Here is a 21,747-nt window from a genome sequence, read left to right on the forward strand (position 1 = left end):
TTATCACCAGCACATTGGCCCCTGTATCATGTCACATGTTTATCAGGTGTTCTATTGTCCTGACCAATAACAAATAATGAGAGAAGAACTTACAAGAAGTAACAAGAAGGGTAGAAGAGACTCATAGGTACTGTATATACAGTTGAAACTCGAAAAATGAGAATATCATGCAAAAGTTAATTTATGTCCGTAATTCGGAACCAGAGGAATAGACCATTTAAAGCCCAGGAACCCTTTGCGGGTGTTTTGGAGAAATTTGATGATTATAGCCTGACACTTTGATACTAGAATTTTGAACCTTTTCACAATATTCTAACTCTCCGAGATATTGATTTTGGGGTTTTCATAAGCTGCAAGCCCTCATCATCAACGTTATAACAAATAAAGTCTTGAAATATCTTGCTTTGCATGTAATGAGTCTATTTTATATATTAGTTACAACTTTTAAGTTGAATTACTGACATAAATGAACTTTTGCACAATATTTTTCGAGTTTCACCTGTATTAGCGTAGCTAGTGGATTCACATTATGCCTGTACATTTAACATGTCACAACACACAAAACACAGAACAGCTGACTTGCCATGAAACACCATAAATCTAACTTTTACTGTGCCATGTGCTCCAATGAGGGACCTATCAGTCAGTTAGTTTGCGAAACAAATCAAACTAGTAAGGTGACAAACATACAGTATGCATATTCAGTGTTGTTCAGTTTCTTTGTCTTTCAAGTAAAACTTTGTTCTGCAACAGCATAAACTGTGCATTGTTTGCAGTAAGTTCTTTTTTTATATACAGCATATAATATATCATCATCCTATCGCTCTCCATGCCTATCTTCACGTCTGGAAATTCTTCATTTACATAATACTGCCAATAAAAGTTAGCACAGAAGGCTTGCAAACGGAACATGCCATGCAGGGAAATCTGTGCAGAGAACTGTGTTAAATTTTCATAAGCTTGTCAGATGGGGCATAAAAACAGCATGCAAGAAATCAGTTTTACTACTACACGTTAACCCTGTCCCTGACACACATGCATTCCCACTGTTTCTACTTACTGCTGTAAACTCCAGCAAGCACAGTGCAGAGCAGAACAGCGTGCAGCTCCATGCTCCAGCAGTCACCTCCTTTAGTTCCACATCAACAAAGCAACATTGGTCCTTTTCTCAAAGAGAGCTCACACAGCCCAGCATGAATGAAAACCTTCTTCACAAAGCACAGGCTGCCTAATTTCCACCCCACGGCAGTAGGAGGGATGGGGTCTTTAAGAACAAAACACAGCCTATCAGAACCTGCTGCTGAAGTTATATCCCACACACCCTTCCCAGGGGATAGGAAACTTCCAGCCAATCATGGAGCTGCTCCAGCCCAGTGAAAACAAGAAGGGATCTTGCTATTTGGCATCTATAGTAATATTCTGCACATATTCATCAGGAATCTGGGCCATGGCACAGAAAGCATATAGTGCTTTAGCTTCACAAGCCAAATAACTGTATAGAGTAAAACAATGCTTTTACAGCAAATATAGCAGGGATAATATATAGAAGTTAGAAAATTATATAAGAAACAGTTAAATGCCCACTCTGCCTTCCAACTTCTATATACCAACTGGGCCATAGAGTACATTAACGACTGGACTGTAGGTGCCTGTACAAGCGTGTCTACTATATATTGTAAACTTCTACAGGACCCCACCAGACTTACATATTTTATGTACAGATGTGGTTCTTTTATACCTAAAGAATATTGCAGCTTAACCCAACAGCGCATTTCATCAACAAAGCTGATTTAGGCCATGCTACAGCACCACCAGAAATCACCTGTGCAATTCAACTAGAGTTTCATCTACAAAGTAGTTGCAGCTGCCACATGAAAAAATGCATGGATGGCCCTTTTGAGTGCTGCCTTTCAATAAGTAGAGCATCAATAAAGCAATTACCGATACTGTGATGTTTACATTTTGGAACATATATGTTAGTGTTTCAGCATTTCTACCACCTGCAGACATGCAAAAAGGGCGCTAGGAAATTTGGGTGCAGGGTGAAGCTGAAAAAGTCTCACCCTGCTCCCACAAAAGTCCTGGCGGCGTTAATTACGATTCCCCCTCCGGGCCACCATGGACTCGGTGGGGGGGCGTAGAGGTAAGACGTAATTCGGCTTCCATCTGATGTTGGCGGCCAAATAATGCTATTTTAAAGTAATTTGGGTTCCGTCTTTTGTTGGCGCCCAAATTACTGTCTGATTGCCGCTATAGCCATAATTCCCATTACAGCCGCTGGCGGCGCATGGTGCACCCAAATTTTCTTGCACCGTTTTGCGCATTTAAGCTATAATCTAACATCTAACCAATCCCCCTAGCCCTAATTATTGTTCCTGACACCTAACTCTATATAGACTCTTTCCTGATGACCAACCCCACCCCAAGGTAAAAGGACCACTATCATCAAAAATTGTAAAATGTAAAATACATATACAATGTAGATTTTTCCCCAGAGTAAAATGCACTATGAATGACATTTCTCTTAAGTTGCTATCGCTTACAGCACGCAGTACAAATCTGACAGGTTTTGGTCTAGTCCATCTCCTCTGGGGGATTTTTAGTATTTTGTTTATTCTTTACAAAAGCATGCCCTGGAAAGGATCTATACATAGATGCCTGACAACCTTCCTACTCACTTGCACACGATTTTGGCAGACTGAGCAACTGTCGTTAAGTAAGTGCTATTGTAAATAAAGAAAACCTGGAGAATCCTCCATAAAGAGATGCACCAGTCCAAATCCTGTCATATCTGTCAGATTCTTAACAACCTATGGTAAGTGAAAGCAATGTAAGAAAAAAAAAAGTATATTTTACCAAGGAACAAGTGTACATTTTATGCTGTACATATGAATTTTACATCTATAATTTTTTCATGATTGTGGTCCTTTAACCCTTTCTTGAGGCCTGTAACCTCTAACACAACATTACCTCCTTCATGATGCCTAACTCCAACCTCCCCTGTTAACTCCTTTCAATCCTGAAACCTAACTATAAAATCTATTGCATGCTAACCTCTGCCTTCCCTATCCATTAACACCAACCCTTATGACTCAGCACCCAACCCTAACCTATACACCGAGGGCACATGTCACATGACACACTTAGTTGCTCCTAGTTCGATATAAAGTTACTAAGACGTCAAGCAGCTGTTACTCATGTTAGCCAATGTGGTTGCTAAAAGCTTTGACACTCCAAAGCAGCAGCAGCAACTATTGTGGTTGTGTAGTTCTTAGTAACGGCTTTGGACAACATTAGTAGCAGGTATGTAGTATATAAGTAGCTACAACTACGCGTATAAATTAAGTCTCTCATGTGACACAACCCCAAGGGCCATTTCAGGAGATTCATTTTGCAGGCATACAAAGATACTGAGCCCAGGGCATGAAGGAATTGCATATATGGGAAGTGCATTCACTGGGGCAGGCCATAGTCAGAAACCAAACTGTCAACAAACCATTCTCTAAAGCCTGATACATGCACTTTGCAATTGACCAAATTCTGACAAACCCAAGTGTTTCCACGAAGGTATATACTACAGTGGGGCTTAGAGATGTAGGATACAGTGTGCTATGTTCCACCGCTGTCCCCCAGTGAAGTTACGTACCTTCGGGGTACATCTCGGTAGTCTTCAAAGGGACTCAAAAGACCACATATCAGCCTGCAAATTTTGATTGTTACGTGCTTTAAAGTGGTCTGAAAGCCAGCATTTTTACTTTGCTCTAAAAGATTCCTCGCAGCTTGAAAGCTACTATCCCAGAAAAAATTCTAGCAGAGGAGCTCTGAAATGGTTAAACAAAGCACTTTCTCCTGCAATTCAGCTTCAAATCCGTATCCAAACAGTATCTTTTTTACTTGTTAAACACAAATGTATCAACACTGGAATGTAAACAAACACTCTCTGAGAAACTGTCTCTCCTTCAGGCACACAAAGTGTTCAGAATAGCTCATTAGAAGATTTTAATATATAGTAAAAAGCAGTTATAATAGAAAAAGAATAAAGTGCAATGACAGCTTTCAGGGTAAGAAAAACTACACTTTGGAAACTTGTAATTTGTAAAGAGACAATATTACTTGTGCACAAAAGCAAACATGATAACTGTATGAGTAATAAAAAGTAGGAAAACACATTTTTATTGAATGTTATGTCAGAGTTTCAGACCACTTTAAGTAGTTGTTTCATTTGATAGAGTAGTTGGAAAGAAGAGCCAGGCGTAATTGTTTAGGAAATTGATCTACTCCAAATAAAAATAAGGCTGGAAAAATAAGGCTAGTTTATGCATTACTAAGACTACTATGACCTGCCTTATTCGATATTAGTCGTGTCACTGAGTCCCAATAAGGAGATATTTTAGGTCATCCAACATCACGTGTAGTGAAGTACCAAGGAGAGAACACTGTCCCCAACATTCCGATGAATGTCGTTGAGATATTCTGGACAAGTGTTAAGCCTTTTAACATGGTGTGTCAACGAGAGGATTTAAATTTAAGGAATCTATAAAAATAAATTTATAAAAAAAGTCCTGGGTGTGGGGTGAGAATAGGAGATTATTACTGAAGGAAACCTTCTATACATGTACCCTGGGCACAATTTCTTTAAAACAATAAAGTCAGAAACTATGGCCACATACATTATCCTCCTTATATGTACATGGCACTTTGCCACCCAGCCACTTTGGCGCAGGGTGAGCCAAATTACACCTTGTTGCCAGTGAAATTCCAGGCGGGGTTAATTACTATTCCTCTCTTGAGTCGTAGCAATTTGGAAGGCGAAGTAATTTGGGGTCCAGCAATCGCCAGATCCCTGATTACCCGGTCACAGGCCGAAGACTATAGTCATAGAGATGAGCGTAATGGCGTAATTACAATTTCGCGAAATTTTGCGTAATTAGTGTAATTACGTTTATGGCCGTAAGTACATAATCGTAATGAAGAAGGATTTCGCGAAATTTCGCGTAAGCGTAATTTTCGCTTAATTTTTGCATTGCAACGGGTATTACGAAATTAATGCGTATGGCCATGCTCCCGAAGCGGAAAAGTTGACGCATGGATCAATGTTAGGTAGCCGCCGACTTTAAGGGTTAATAGCAAAGCCCCCTTAAATGCTAAGAGCCTCAAATTTGGAGAATATATTAAGGAGATCAAAAGGAATAAGAGGAAAAAAAAAATTTCAAAAAGACCTTATAGTTTTTGAGAAAATCGATGTTAAAGTTTCAAAGGAAAAATGTAAACATTTAAAAACCCGCCGACTTAATAGCAAAGCCTGCTTAAAGTTTAGGAACACCAAATTCCCAGGGTATATTAAGGGGATCAGTGGGAATAAGAGGAAAAACATTTTTTTCAAAAAGACCTTATAGTTTTTGAGAAAATCGATTTTTAAGTTTCAAGGGCGAAAATATCTTTTAAATGCGGAAAATGTCAGTTTTTTTTTGCACAGGTAACAATAGTGTATTATTTTCATAGATTCCCCCAAGTGGGAAGAGTTTTACTTACTTCGTTCTGAGTGTGGGAAATATAAAAAAAAACGACGTGGGGTCCCCCCTCCCAGACCTCTTTAACCCCTTGTCCCCCATGCAGGCTGGGATAGCCAGAATGCGGAGCACCGGCCGCGTGGGGCTCCGCACCCTGACTATACCAGCCCGCATGGTCCATGGATTGGGGGGTCTCGGAAGGGGAGGGGCAGCCAAGCTTTCCCCTCCCCCTCTAAACCCTTGTCCAATCCAAGGACAAGGGGCTCTTCTCCACCTCCGATGGGCGGTGGAGGTGGAGGCCGCGATTTCCTGGGGGGGGGTTCATGGTGGAATCTGGGAGTCCCCTTTAAAAGGGGTCCCCCAGATGCCCACCCCCCCTCCCAGGAGAAATGAGTATAGAGGTACTTGTACCCCTTACCCATTTCCTTTAAGAGTTAAAAGTAAATAAACACACAAACACTTAGAAAAAGTATTTTAATTGAACAAAAAACATAACCACGAAAAAAGGTGCTCCGCATTCTGGCTATCCCAGCCTGCATGGGGGACAAGGCGTTAAAGAGGTCTGGGAGGGGGGACCCCACGTCGTTTTTTTTTTATATTTCCCACACTCAGAACGAAGTAAGTAAAACTCTTCCCACTTGGGGGAATCTATGAAAATAATACACTATTGTTACCTGTGCAAAAAAAACTGACATTTTCTGCATTTAAAAGACATTTTCGCCCTTGAAACTTAAAAATCGATTTTCTCAAAAACTATAAGGTCTTTTTGCAAAAAAAAATTTTCCTCTTATTCCCACTGATCCCCTTAATATACCCTGGGAATTTAGTGTTCCTAAACTTTAAGCAGGCTTTGCTATTAACCGTTAAAGTCGGCGGGTTTTTAAATGTTTACATTTTTCCTTTGAAACTTTAACATCGATTTTCTCAAAAACTATAAGGTCTTTTTGAATAAAAATTTTTTCCTCTTATTCCTCCTGATCTCTTTAATATATTCTCCAAATTTGAGGCTCTTAGCATTTAAGGGGGCTTTGCTATTAACCCTTAAAGTCGGCGGCTTTTTTATATTATACGGAGCGATACGGTTTAACGCGAAATTACGGTAGCGTTTAATGCGAAATTACGGCATGAACGAAACGCGAAATTCCGCGTTGAAAATTACGCTTACGGTATTTTCAATTACGATTTTAATGGCAATTACGCTACCGTAATTTCGCATCGTAATCACAAATTTCACATGCGTAATTTTAGTAATGCGAAATTACGAAAATTTCAGCTCAACTCTATATAGTCACGCAAACCCAGGAGCTTTGTGGCAAGTGGCGTGCACCAAGATGCCCTGCCACGCTTGTGACCCCCTCCCTCCCCCAATGGTGCATGTTTTGCAGGCAACCTCACCTATGCACAGGTGGGGTAGATAGTGTCTCAGCTAGGTGGATTCCCTGTAGCTGAGACATAGGTGAGGTTGCCTTTAAAACATGCACCATTGGGGGGACATGAGGACCGGTTTGAGAATCACTGCATATAGTCACTGATTCAAATTACAGCTTATTATAGGATATACATCCACTGGAATATCTAAACCCTATATCTAGAACTTTATATATGTTACGGCCAGAACCCGAAGTTTGGCCACTTCTAGTTCTGGCCGGCCACTTCGGGTTCAGGCCGGCCAGTGCGCGAAGTGGCTGCTGCGCTGCGGCCAATGTTAGAAATGGATTGATTCCTCTGAGGTTAATGTATCTTCTGGCTGCAGCGCAGCGGCCAAACGTATAACCACTTAGTGAATTTATTGCAATTCAGCCGGCGGCAATGTAACAATTCAAGCCGCCGGCTTTTTCTCTGCCTCTCTCTCCTCCCCCCCCTCCCCCCCCCCCGCCTCTCTCGCTCTCCTATGGGCCGCCGGCGGGGACACGCGTGTCCCCCCGGAGTCGTTCGTCGCGGCAGGGGAATCCTGCCGTTCTTGCAGAGCGGGTGCTGGCAGAAGCAATGTCTGCAGCCTCCCCGCTCTGCTGCCCTGGCGCCATGAACGACTCTCGGGGACACGCATGTCCCCGCCAGCTGCCCATAAGAGGAGAGAGAGAGGCAGAAAAAAAAAGCCGGCGGCTTGAATTGTTACATTGCCGCCGGCTGAATTGCAATAAATTCACTAAGTTGTTATACGTTTGGCCGCTGCGCTGCGGCCAGAAGATACATTAACCTCAGAGGAATCAATCCATTTCTAACATTGGCCGCAGCGCAGCGGCCACTTCGCGCATTGGCCGGCCAGAACCCGAAGTGGCCGGCCAGAACTAGAAGTGGCCAAACTTCGGGTTCTGGCCGTAACATATACACTGATGTGCATCGATGATGTGAGCAACAGATCCACTTAAAGAGCAAATTCAGCCTAAATTATAACAACCTGACAGGCGTTTTCCTTCCAAATCTGTCCCCAAGCCCCATGTTTGCCAACTTCTGTGTAGCCCTTGTCCCTTGCAGAAAAGAGTCATCCCACTTCCATGGCACTTTATCTTAGATAGAGAAGGCGCTATTGTGCTTTTCTTCAAAGGGGCAGAGCTACATGCCGGAAGTCGGCAGACATGGTGCTCGGGGAGAGATTTGGAAGGAAAAGGTCTGGTAGGTTGTTATAATGTTATAGTAAAAGACTAAGAATTAAATGTGTGATTTAGGCAGACGATGCTCTTTAAAGTCGGCTGGAAGAGTGCAGCATAGGAGTCGGAGGGTTTATAGAGCTTCCCACGTAACAAACTGAATTATAAAAACAGCATAGGCCAATCATCCGCCACGTTCATCTTTATGAAGCTGCGGGTGAAATGCTAAGGTGGTCACCACTGTGCCACTGGCATGCTTCAATCACATTAGCCACATTTCCTCAAGTCATGGCTTGAAAGCGTCCTTTTCAAACAACACGGTGAGGTTGGGAAGGAACTGAGCCAGAACAGGTTCACCCACAATCACCGGATAGGAGATCACATACCAGTAACTAGTGATTGCAGATGAAAATAATCGCTAAGTGGTAAATCGGATCAGAAGTGACAGACAATAACCTTGGGGGATTGAGGAACACTGGAACGTTCTGTTTCACAATTTGATCCTCTGTGATTGTATCCCACCCAGCCAGAATTGTAATAATGAGGTGCAAACCCAAGTTTTTCAAGGGGGGGGGGGGTGTCCTGAAAAGTCTCCCTTAGCCACGCACAACACAGTACAATAATATGGTAGGACATCATGCTGGGTACACATAATGCAATTTACCATGTGACTGACAGGATCTGACAATTATTTCTGGCATGTCCGATCTGCTTCCAATCAGGAACGGGATCGATCAGGAGCAGTTTGGACACAGATAATAATGAGGACAGCCAACATTGGTAATGAAGGGGCAAGTGAAGCATTCACACAGCAGGGCACTGGTCTGTGCTCATACCTGGCGCTGTACTCTGTTAAGTTCCCCAGAGCTGCTCCATGCTCCGTACACATTCTGCTGCTACATCCAAAGTCAACTGTAGCCAGGAAAGAAAGGAGGTGGGGGGGGGGGGGGGGCACATAATGCAGGCAGCAGCATGGCGCTGTGCGCTGCAGGATGCCTGCAGATATTCTGGTTTCTCAACTTGTGCCTGTCCCCAGATACTGCACCGGCCCTGGTCTGAGGGGGGATTCTGGGCAGCTGTAATCTCTTCCTGCATTTGCCTACTAACATCTCCCCCTCTTATTCATACATAAGTGGAAGTTTGATCAACACCCAGTACCGAGGTGGAACTAATTATATGTGAGGTGGTGAGGGTGTGAGGAGCGCTCTGCAGCCATATGTTTTAACTGAGATACATCAGGGTTATGATGTTTCCACATGGTCCAATAAACCATTATTTGTTGATTCTTACTCTTGAGCATAATTAGAACTTTGTTGGTTTAAAGGACAACTGTAACAAGGGAGATATGGAGGTTGCCATATCTATTTTCTTTTAAGCAATACCCGTTGCCTGGCTATCCTGTAGATCTTCTGCCTCTAATCATTTTAGCCATAGACCCTGAATAAGTATGTGCAGGTCAGGTCTTTTTTACATTATTAAAGAGACTCTGTATAAAAAAAAAACTACCTGCAGGATTCTTTTGAATTACAGATCCTCTTTGATGTCAAAATTATTAATGTAAAAACTATTATTATCAGATCTGAGAAGATTAACCACACATTGTTTCTGGTGTTATTCAAACACTACTGCAGCCAAATAGCTCAGCAGGGCTGCCAGGCAACTGGTATTTTCTAAAAGGAAATAAATATGGCAGCCTCCATAGTCTTCTCACTTCAGTTGACCTTTATTATCATCATCATCATCATCATCATCAGTACGAGTAGCCAGAATACATCAAAATGACATCCTGGAAGCTACACACAGGTGGTATGTCAGCTGCAGGGCCATAGCACTGCCACTGGAAGCAATATTTAGGTTATCAATACTGAGCAGGTGTGGTCTGAGTGATAAATTAAGTCTACGCCTATTATTTCACATCATTTTGAATATGTCATAGCTTTAGGCCCTTATGTCACAGATCATCATCAACTAAAGCCATGACTTATTAAAATGAGGTGAAATAATAGAAATGGAATAATGTCAGATGACAGGGTTTCCTGATGATCTTAGGGAATACTGTAGATAGATGCAAGGAGCAGAAGACTTCCTTGGTGACAGACCACAATAGAAGAAAAATCCCAAAGCTCAACTGCTGAACTATGAATCAGCACCAGGGAGTCAACCAGTCAGCACCTGGATCCAACAAGGTCATGAATAGCCAAGCAAAAGGGAAAAGGAAGACTGGGTCTCTACCTGGATTTGTGCAATTGTAGAAAAACTTTTATTGTGCCATAGCAGCAAGACAGAGCCAGACTTAATGTAGGAAGGCACCACTAGCTAAAATGCATAGAGTGGGCTTGGCAATTTTCCCAAAGTGAATGGGGCAAGGAAGAGGAGGGAACTGGAGGGAACATCACCGCAAGCCTGCCACTTCCTAGTAATATCGATAAGCATAACAGATGAATTGTAGTAAAATGTACTAGTTACATCAGCTTAATTAATCCTGGCAAAATAGAGAAACCAAAATAATGATTTGTCAGAAATACAAGAGAATATTGATAATGGTTCAAATGATTCAGCCAGGAGGACGTAAGCATTCTCTTTTCCTGCTCCTCTGCGGAATTCAGTGAATATTAAAAACTGTATCTCGAGCTAAACCGATCATAAGCTACTTACCAAATCTTTTTTTTGTGTGTGTGCAACAAACCCCTCCCTAACAGTGGAGACTCTAAAAGGGTTGTTTGCTCTGGCAGAATTAGTCTTCCAAATTACCATCTCATCAAATCTCATATAAGCAGTGAAGCTGTGAAGACAGACTTCAGGAATATAAAAGCATTACACTGAACTCAACTACTCAATTCAACCCCTAAAAGACTGGACAGACTGAAAAACTTAAAGAGAGTCTGAAGCCCCAAAAAAATACCTGTTGTTTTTACTGGCCATTTATGTTAAGCAATAAGATCCTATCTGAGACGTTGCATCCCCGCGGCAGAACGAAATACAGTGGCTTGCAAAAGTATTCGCCCCCCCCTTGAAGTTTTCCACAATGTGTCACATTACTGCCACAAACATGAATCAATTTTATTGGAATTCCACGTGAAAGACCAATACAAAGTGGTGTCCACGTGAGAAGTGGAACGAAAATCATACATGATTCCAAAATTGTTTTACAAATAAATAACTGCAAAGTGGGGTGTGCGTAATTTTTCAGCCCCCTGAGTCAATACTTTGTAGAACCACCTTTTGCTGCAATTACGGCTGCCAGTCTTTTAGGGTATGTCTCTACCAGCTTTGCACATCTAGAGACTGAAATCCTTGCCCATTCTTATTTGCAAAACAGCTCCAGCTCAGTCAGATTAGATGGACAGTGTTTGTGAACAGCAGTTTTCAGATCTTGCCACAGATTTTCGATTGGATTTAGATCTGGACTTTGACTGGGCCATTCTAACACATGGATATGTTTTGTTTTAAACCATTCCATTGTTGCCCTGGCTTTATGTTTAGGGTCTTTGTCCTGCTGGAAGGTGAACCTCCGTCCCAGTCTCAAGTCTTTTGCAGACTCCAAGAGGTTTTCTTCCAAGATTGCCCTGTATTTGGCTCCATCCATCTTCCCATCAACTCTGACAGCTTCCCTGTCCCTGCTGAAGAGAAGCACCCCAGAGCATGATACTGCCACCACCATATTTGACAGTGGGGATGGTGTGTTCAGAGTGATGTGCAGTGATAGTTTTCCACCACACATAGCGTTTTGCATTTTGGCCAAAAAGTTCAGTTTTGGTCTCATCTGACCAGAGCACCTTCTTCCACATGTTTGCTGTGTCCCCCACATGGCTTGTGGCAAACTGCAAACGGGACTTCTTATGCTTTTCTGTTATCAATAGCTTTCTTCTTGCTACTCTTCCATAAAGGCCAATTTTGTGCAGTGCACGATTAATAGTTGTCCTATGGACAGATTCCCCCACCTGAGCTGTAGTTCTCTGCAGTTCGTCCAGAGTCACCATGGGCCTCTTGACTGCATTTCTGATCAGCGCTCTCCTTCGGCCTGTGAGTTTAGGTGGACGGCCTTGTCTTGGTAGGTTTACAGTTGTGCTATACTCCTTCCATTTCTGATCGTTTGAACAGTGCTCCGTGGGATGTTCAAGGCTTTGGAAATCTTTTTGTAGCCTAAGCCTGCTTTACATTTCTCATTAACTTTATCCCTGACCTGTCTGGTGTGTTCTTTGGACTTCATGGTGTCGTAGCTCCCAATATTCTCTTAGACAACATCTGAGGTCGTCATAGAGCAGCTGTATTTGTACGGACATTAGATTACACACGGGTGCACACTATTTAGTCATTAGCACTCATCAGGCAATGTTTATGGGCAACTGACTGCACTCAAACCAAAGAGGGCTGAATAATTACGCACACCCCACTTTGCAGTTATTGATTTGTAAAAAATGTTTGGAATCATGTATGATTTTCGTTCCACTTCTCACTTGTACAACACTTTGCATTGTTTCATGTGGAATTCCAATACAATTGATTCATGTTCGTGGCAGTAATGTGACAAAATGTGGAAAACTTCAAGGGGGCATACTTTTGCAAGCCACTGTATTTATACCCTGGGGCAAAATTTCATGACTTTCCAGATTTTGGATTTTGCTGCCCGGGGGAGGCAGAGCTCTGCTCTGTAGCTTGGCCTCTGCTCGCATCAATCTCCGCCTCTCCCCGTCCCAGTGAAAGAAGACGGAGAGGCGGAGATTGATGCGAGCAGAGGCAGAGCTACAGCGCAAAGCTCTGCCTCTACCCGGAAGGAGTCACGATTTTGCCCTGAGGATTTCGGGATATAAATACATCGTCCTACCACAGGAATGCGTTTCAGCTAGGATCTTATTGCGTAACATAAATGGTCAGTAAAAACAGGATTTTTTTTGGGGGGCTTCAGACTCTCTTTAAAACGTACTTTACTAAATAGAACTTAATTCATAAAATGATTTATTTTTTACAATATTTAAATTATTTGGTCAATGTTTTCCCATTGAAAAATCTTTCCTCACGCTGATTTACATTCTTACATTTATCAGTGATGCTGGCATCTACACTGTGCCAATGTGAAAAACTGTGAGATGTTTCTTTTTTTTCCCTGTGAAGTGAGCAAAAACATCAGTGGATCTCCCAAAGTGCTCTATGGCAGAAGACTGTGTGACTTCATTGCCTAGGACAGTGTGTCCCAGCGTGTGTGCTGGTGTTGTATCTGATTGTGCTGCCTGTAAATTTGCGCTGCCCTGCATGCGCAGTAGGAGCCTGTGCAGCCACATTTTCGTTTAATTGTGCTGCCACGCTTAACACCCCAAATATCTCACTTCCACACCTCCTACACTCCCCAAATTGTCAGGGTAGAGAGGTGATCCCAGAACTACCTCTGTTCCAAATTGCAGCCCTTGAGTTCTGCTGGTTCACAAGATCTTGTGAACTAGCAGGGCTCGGGGTTTCAATTTGGCACAGAGGTAGTTCAGGGATCCCCTTTCTACCCTTAAAATTTGGGGAGTGTAGGATGATTGAAAGAGGAGGTATTTTATGGAAATCATATTTAAGTTCCCACTGAGCATGCGTGATACTCAGTGAGGAAGTCAGCTTCTGGGCAGCAGGATCAGACATAACACCGGCAGCCTTGGGTAAGTGTTGCCATCCCGCTCTGTCTCCCTCCCAGCTTCTCTGCTCTGTCTCCACTCTGTCTGTAGTTAGAAGTTAGAGCAGGGCTACAATAAAATGGACATTCATGTCCACAAATGCAGAGAAGCGGGAAGGGAGACAGAGCAGGGTGCTGAATAGTGAGTGAGCCGCCTCCAGCGCATGCTACTGGGGGCACCTATAGCTGGCTACCTATACTATGGGCACCTACACCTGGATTCCTATAGTGAGGGCACTTATAGCTACCTACCTATACTTTGGGCACCTATGCCTGGTTACCCATACTGGGAGCACCTATGCCTGGCTACCTATACTGAAGGCACCTAAAACTGATTTCCTATACTGGGGGCACCTACAACTGACTTCCTATACTGGGGGCATCTATGCTTGGCTACCTATACTGAGTGCACCTACACCTGACTTCTAATAATCTTCCAGAGAAGAAAATCCAGGCACCAGCTAAGTTGCAAAAGCTTTCACCACTTTATTTTATCCCCACTGCAAACATAAAACACATATCCTGGCACATCAACTCAAGTTAGGACATTAAAATAAGTTATTAAGGAGGTGCTAAACAGGGTGTGGCCAGCAAAATGGCAAATGAGAGTTAACCCATTGCACGTACCCATGTATTTGTAGGTGTCCTAACTCTGGCCCTGTAACATGCATAGTGCAGACATGCAAACATTGATTGCACCAAACCAATCTAAAAGATTAGTGCCTTGATCCACTAAAGCATACCGCGGTTAGCAGCGCAGGTTAAACCATCGAGCTAACACTACCCTCGGTGCTGTTGCACAGTGTGCGCTCTTTGAAGTTATCCGCACTCCCTTGAACCCTGCACCATAGGATGTAGAGCGACCGTGATACTTTAACTAGCACCGACGCTACTACATTAATTAATGTAGTAGCAGCCATGCTAGTTAAAGTATCGCACGGTTTTCAAGGTAGCTACGCAACAGCACCAGGGATAGCGTGCGTTCAGTGGTTTAACCCGCGCTGCTAACCGCTGTATGCTTTAGTGAATCAAAACCTAGGAACACATATCCTGATGTCCTCTCCTGGGACAGATGCATCAGATTAAACTCACAGGGGAGCTAATGAAATATATTCATGTCCATCCAGGGAGTGCGCTGGATTAAACCCTGGCCACAAGGGTTACCATTACCCTTGTGTGCATGGTGGACGCGAATATATTTCATTATCTCCCAATTGTCCATATATCCACCTGTTGCACTATGCCATATGTTGTTATTTGCACTATGTTAATTGCCGTATGTACCACAAATAATTCAGGGTGCAGCACCTGTCCCACTTGGCAAATAAAGTTGATTCTGAATCTGATTAATAATAGCAAGTATACCCCGTATAAACCCTTCTAACCAACAATAATAAGTTCATCCAGTGTGGTACCCCCTCTTCCCCAACAGCTAGCAGCCCGCCCACCCAGTTATAGCAAAGTGTTGCCAGTATAACAATCCCTAACACTTCACTCTCCCCATCACAAGTGTTTCCAGTGTAGCACTACTCTATCAAGACCCTTAGCAAGTATGGGGCCAGAACACCCCACCACACACACACAAACTCACACACACACACACACACACACACACACACACACACACACACACACACACACACACACACACACACACACACACACACACACACACACAGCAAAGTATGGATAGCATAACAATAACCATCTCCTCCCTCCCCCCATAGCAAATTAATCCAGTATAACCCCTTCCCAATCCCATTCTCAACAAATGTCAACAAATGTCAGCAACAATACTACAAATAAAATAGTATAATTTGTTCCGCCTGGTGAAGCTGGAGGTTCATGGGGTAAGAGAAGGGTGACACCATAAGTCTCCGCACCAGATGACAACAACCCTAGCGACAACTCTGGTCAGGGTTACTAGAGTAAGCAAGGATGGAGAAAGTTGGTAGAGTCAGGATGGACAGGGTTGGTAGAGCCAGCCAGGATTGACAGGATCAGGTGAAACCAAGATGTAAGAAAGCTAGTAGAGTCAGCAAGGATGTAGAGGGTTAGTAGCGTCAGCCAGGTTGGGAGGGTTAGTAGAGGCAGCCAGGATAGAGAGGGTTAGTAGAGTCAGCAAGGATGTAGAGAGTTAGTAGTGTAAGCCAGGATGGAGAGGGTTAGTAGAGTCAGCCAGAGTGGTGAAGGTTAGTAGAGTCAGTCAGGATGGAGAGGGTTAGTAGAGCAAGCCAGGATGGAGAAGGTTGGTAGTGTAAGTCAGGATTGAAAGGGTTGTAGAGTCAGCCAGGATGGAGAAGTTAGTAAAGTCAGCCAGATTGTAGAGGGTTGGTAGAGTCTGTCAGTATGGAGAGTCAGCCAGGATGGAGAGGGTTAGTAGAGTCAGCCAGGATGGAGATGTTTAGTAGAGTCAGCCAGGATGGAGAGGGTTAGTAGAGTCAGTCAGGATGGAGAGTCAGCCAGGATGGAGAAGGTTAGTTGGGTCAGCCAGGATGGAGAGGGTTAGTAGATTCAGCCAGGGTGGAGAGGGTTAGTAGTGTCAACCAGAAAAAAGATGGTTAGTAGAGTCAGCCAGGATGGAGAGGGTTAGTAGAGTCTGTCAGGATGGAGAGTCAGCCAGGATGGAGAGGGTTAGTAGAGTCAGCCAGGATGGAGAGATTTAGTAGAGTCAGCCAGGATGGAGAGGGTTAGTAGAGTCAGTAAGGATGGAGAGTCAGCCAGGATGGAGAAGGTTAGTTGGGTCAGCCAGGATGGAGAGGGTTAGTAGAGTCAGCCAGGGTGGAGAGGGTTAGTAGTGTCAACCAGAAAAAAGATGGTTAGTAGAGTCAGCCAGGATGGAGAGGGTTAGTAGAGTTAGTCAGGATGGAGAGGGTTAGTAGAGTCAGCCAGGTTGGAGAGGTTTAGTAGAGTCAGCCAGAAAGGAGAGGGTAAGTAGAGTCAGCCAGGATGGACAGGGTTAGTGGAGTCACCCATGATGGAGAAGGTTAGTAGAGTCACCTAGGATGGAGCGGGTTAGTAGATTCAGCCAGTATGGAAAGGTTAGTAGAGCCAGCCAGGATGGAGAAGGGTAGTAGAGTCAGCCAGGATGGAGAGGGTAAGTAGAGTCAGTCAGGATGGAGAGGGTTAGTAGAGTCACCCAGGATAGAGAAGGTTAGTATAGTAGAGTCACCCAGGATGGAGAGGGTAAGTAGAGTCAGCCAGGATGGAGAGGTTAGTAGAGTCAGCCAGGATGGAGAGGGTTAGTAGAGTCAGCAAGAAGGGAGAGGGTTAGTAGAGTCAGTCAGGATGGAGAGTCAGCCAGGATGGAGAGGGTTAGTAAAGTCAGCCACAGTGGAGAGGGTTAGTAGAGTCAACCAGAAAGGAAAGGGTTAGTGTAGTCAGCCAGGATGGACAGGGTTAGTAGAGTCAGTCAGGATGGAGAGGGCTAGTAAAGTCAGCCAGGATAGAGAGAGTTAGTAGGGTCAGCCAAAATGGAGAGGGTTAGTAGAGTCAGCCAGGATGTAGAAGATTAGTAGAGTCAGCCAGGATGGAGAGGGTTAGTAGAGTCAGCCAGGATGGAGAGGGTTAGTAGAGTCAGCCAGGATGGAGAGGGTTAGTAGAGTCACCAAGGATGGAGAGGGTTAGTAGAGTCAGCCCGGATGGAGAGGGTTAGTAAAGTCAGCCAGGATGTAGAAGGTTAGTAGAGTCATCCAGGATGGAGAGGGTTAGTAGAGTCAGCCAGGATTGAGAGGGTTAGTAGAGTCAGCCAGGATGGAGAGGGTTAGTAGAGTCAGCCAGGATGGAGAGGGATAGTAGAGTCAGACAGGAAGGAGAGGGTTAGTAGAGTCAGTCGGGATGGAGAGGTTAGTAGAGTCAGCCAGGATGGAGAAGGTTAGTAGAGTCAGCCAGATTGTAGAGGGTTGGTAAAATAAGCCAGGTTGGAGAGGGTTAGTAGAGTCAGCCAGGATGGAGAGGGTTAATAGAGTCAGTCAGGATGGAGAGGGTTAGTAGAGTCAGCCAGGAAGGAGATAGTTAGTAGAGTCAGTCAGGATGGAGAGGTTAGTAGAGTCAGCTAGGATGGAGAAGGTAAGTATAGTCAGCCAGGATGGATAGGGTTAGTAGAGTCAGCCAGGATGGACAGGGTTAGTAGAGTCAGTCAGGAAGGAGAAGGTTAGTATAGTCAGCCAGGATGGATATGGTTAGTAGAGTCAGCCAAGATGGAGAGGTTAGTAGAGTCAGTCAGGATGGAGAGGGTTAGTAGAGTTAGCCAGGATGGAGAGGGTTAGTAGAGTCAGCCAGAATGGAGAGGGATGGAGAGTCAGCCAGGATGGAGAGGGTTAGTAGAGTCAGCCAGGATGGAGAGGGTTAGTAGAGTCAGCCAGGATGGAGAGGGTTAGTAGAGTCACCAAGGATGGAGAGGGTTAGTAGAGTCAGCCCGGATGGAGAGGGTTAGTAAAGTCAGCCAGGATGTAGAAGGTTAGTAGAGTCATCCAGGATGGAGAGGGTTAGTAGAGTCAGCCAGGATTGAGAGGGTTAGTAGAGTCAGCCAGGATGGAGAGGGTTAGTAGAGTCAGCCAGGATGGAGAGGGATAGTAGAGTCAGACAGGAAGGAGAGGGTTAGTAGAGTCAGTCGGGATGGAGAGGTTAGTAGAGTCAGCCAGGATGGAGAAGGTTAGTAGAGTCAGCCAGATTGTAGAGGGTTGGTAAAATAAGCCAGGTTGGAGAGGGTTAGTAGAGTCAGCCAGGATGGAGAGGGTTAATAGAGTCAGTCAGGATGGAGAGGGTTAGTAGAGTCAGCCAGGAAGGAGATAGTTAGTAGAGTCAGTCAGGATGGAGAGGTTAGTAGAGTCAGCTAGGATGGAGAAGGTAAGTATAGTCAGCCAGGATGGATAGGGTTAGTAGAGTCAGCCAGGATGGACAGGGTTAGTAGAGTCAGTCAGGAAGGAGAAGGTTAGTATAGTCAGCCAGGATGGATATGGTTAGTAGAGTCAGCCAAGATGGAGAGGTTAGTAGAGTCAGTCAGGATGGAGAGGGTTAGTAGAGTTAGCCAGGATGGAGAGGGTTAGTAGAGTCAGCCAGAATGGAGAGGGATGGAGAGTCAGCCAGGATGGAGAGGGTTAGTAGAGTCAGTCAGGATGGAGAGGCTAGTAGAGTCAGCCAGGATGGAGAAGGTTAATATAGTCAGACAGCCAGGATGGACAGGGTTAGTAGACTAGTAGAGTCAGCCAGGATGGACAGCGTTAGTAGAGTCAGCCAGGATGGAGAGGGTTAGTAGAGTCAGTCAGGATGGAGAGAGTTAGTAGAGTCAGCCAGAATGGAGAGGGACGGAGAGTCAGCCAGGATGGAGAGGTATCGCACGGCCGCATCCACCCGCCTCCGCCTCCCGTCTCCTCCAGTCACTATGTAGCCGCACTTGCATCACTTCGCAAATGGAAACAGGCCCTAAAGTGACATTTATTGTTGGTGCATAAAATGACTCAGATTGTTTGCGTTACACCACATAACACAATGCAAAACATACAACAGGCTCACAGTCTCATATAATAAATGGAAATTAAGACCAAAACTAGATTTCAAATAATGAAAATGAAGCTAGTTCATTTCAGTGTATCTAAAGTAGCAAAATCATCACCATGTTGTTAAAAAAAAATTACTGTTTAATCCCGTGCAAGCTTCCTGAAACATGTGAAAGTCTATTATTTTTGCAAGTATAACCTGCAAAAATGAAAGCATAATAACAGTGCTACATAAATAACATGTTCATTACAGCATTAAATATTTTGCAAAGAGATCTTCATTCTGGAAGCACATCAGTATTGAAACAAAAGGAGGTAATGTCTAATAAAATTGTTTAACATGCAATAAAGATAATACCCACAAGATGTCAGCATTGGCCTTTGCAATTTGAAAATACACATCATGTAGTCGGTAGCAGGAAAGTAGCAAAAGTTGCTTTCCACTAAGAAACGTGATTGCGCTGTGATGCGACCGCGATTCTTCTATTTTCCACTAATAGGATTCTCCTGCAACTCCTATTCCTATGTGGTGTATTTGCGATTTCTGATTTGAGAAAAAAAATCACCCATTCGCTGAAAAATTGCATAGCGGTGTGATTGCTTTGTGATTTCTTGCATTCCTTTACTTTGTATAACGTAACAATGCAGCAGGCACAACGATGGTGATCGGAAAAAAATCATGCTATAAACGCAAAACACTAACGGGAGCCTTCGTGCTCGGTTTCCATTAGTAAACTGAGCACCATTTAGTTTAGCGATCATAATGTGATCTCGATTGGATTGCAAAATGCACTCAGTGGTTAATAGCCCTAAGGCTGTGTCTCCACAAGGATATTACATTTTGCATGTGTTCTCCCTTAGGCAAATTTTTGCATATTAATTTATGCTTCTAGCATAATTGACGATCATTACATGGCAAACAGGTGAATGCAGATTCCTAAATGGATCTGCATGAAAAAAACGCAGTGGAATGAAACTGTCCCATATGTAAACATTGCACACATTTCTCATGCGGATTTCCGCAATGCGAATCCACACACAATGGAAACACACACATGTTTGTTTACAAACATTAGGATATCTATAAAAAAAGTGGAATTTATAGCCTGAAAACTCCCCCATTGATATGAGACAGAGTCACCAGGAAAAAAAATAATGTTTTCTAAAGAAAGATGCACCCCACGTCTGGTTTTGTTCTCTCCACATTAACAAGACAAAGGATTTCAGCTTTCTCTCTGACCCAGATTACATGCTTACAATCTCAGCAACTGGGTCAGAGGTGTGAAAATAAATATTCTTCCAGGGCAAAATTCACTCAAGAAGGGTTAAAGCCCCATACACACACTCAACAGTAGTCTTTTATGCTGGGTACACAAGTTGCTATTTCCCGCTCGATCCGCGGGATCGATCGGGATCAATTTGATTATTTCCAACATGTTTGATTCGATTTTGTTCGATACAGCCGTCGATTTTGCATACTTATCATGCATACTTATCATGCAAATTCAAGCAGCTGATAAGACTGATAAGAAGTCAATCCAAATGTTGAATTGATTTCTTATCAGTCTTATCAGCTGCTTGAACAATAGCAAGAGATTTTTTTAGGTGTTTCACAAGAAAAGTTGTGAGACCGCTGTTGAGTGTGTGTATGGGGCTTGAGAGCCTAAAAGACCGTCGTTGAGTGTGTGTACGGGGCTTAAGGCAGTTGTTCTGTCATCTTCATTTTGCTGCAATTAGCTTTTGGCTCCTAAGTGACAATTTTTGATACTAATAAATCCAACACCTCTAAAGGCCCATACACACGACATACATTTGTCTGTCGTTGTGAGGCAACGACAAACAGACAAGAGACAACAGCATATTTATGGCAGTGACAATTCGAGTTCGTGACAGTTGTACACACTTGACAACAGAAAAAGTGAAGACAAGACAGAACCTGTCTGCCTCAGACTACGTATAGTAGTAGTACTATGGTAGCGACTCTGTCTGTCTGTAGAAGACTTTCGTACACACGACAGGACACCAACAGACTAAGCGACGGTTTATGAGACAAAAGTCACAAGAGATTCACCAGTTGAAGCGCTCAGACATGGCCGTGTCTGCTGACAGTCTTTGTCTTTTGCAGCGTACACATGAACAAACCGTCGCACAAACCGTCACTCAACACGTGTCTGTACACACATTTGTATGCCATGTGTATGGGCCTTTAGGCAGGGGTGAGCCTGGGGTGCCTGGCACCTGGGTGCAAGATTTTCTCTGGCGCCTATGGGAGTGGTTAAATTAACCACGCCCAACCACATAACCACACCCATGTCCTTCCTAATCACACCCACACCTTCCACCTCTTTACGCATGCATGTGATACCCCATTCCTACCCCTCTTCCATGGGCTTGCTCCTGGCTGGCTTTGGCTTCCTGCGAGTCTGCTAGTCTCTGGACTGACTCAGGCTGAGAGGCTCTGCGAGTGCGACGCAGTCACACACTGCGTATTTATGGCTGCC

The 21,747-nt window shown here is 43.9% G+C and overlaps 1 protein-coding gene across 5 annotated transcripts in view; it reads right to left on the reverse strand.

Annotated features, from left to right (window-relative positions):
* The window catches only part of LOC137524618 (uncharacterized), a 571,079-nt gene that overhangs the window by 529,748 nt on the left and 19,584 nt on the right, over nucleotides 1-21,747 (reverse strand). For 4 of the 5 annotated variants that reach the window (XR_011022737.1, XR_011022738.1, XM_068244693.1 and 1 more), the window contains exon 1: nucleotides 1,061-1,200. The exons of the other annotated variant lie outside the window; for it this stretch is intronic. Coding sequence is in view for 2 of the 4 variants with exons in the window: in XM_068244693.1 (XP_068100794.1) it covers nucleotides 1,061-1,112 (52 nt within the window). In the remaining 2 variants the exon portion in view is untranslated. Of the gene's footprint in view, nucleotides 1-1,060; nucleotides 1,201-21,747 lie in introns of those variants that run through there. 5 annotated transcript variants of the gene reach the window in all.

Source organism: Hyperolius riggenbachi, chromosome 7 (assembly GCF_040937935.1).
Source record: "Hyperolius riggenbachi isolate aHypRig1 chromosome 7, aHypRig1.pri, whole genome shotgun sequence".
In the NCBI taxonomy this organism is placed as follows: Eukaryota; Metazoa; Chordata; class Amphibia; order Anura; family Hyperoliidae; genus Hyperolius; species Hyperolius riggenbachi.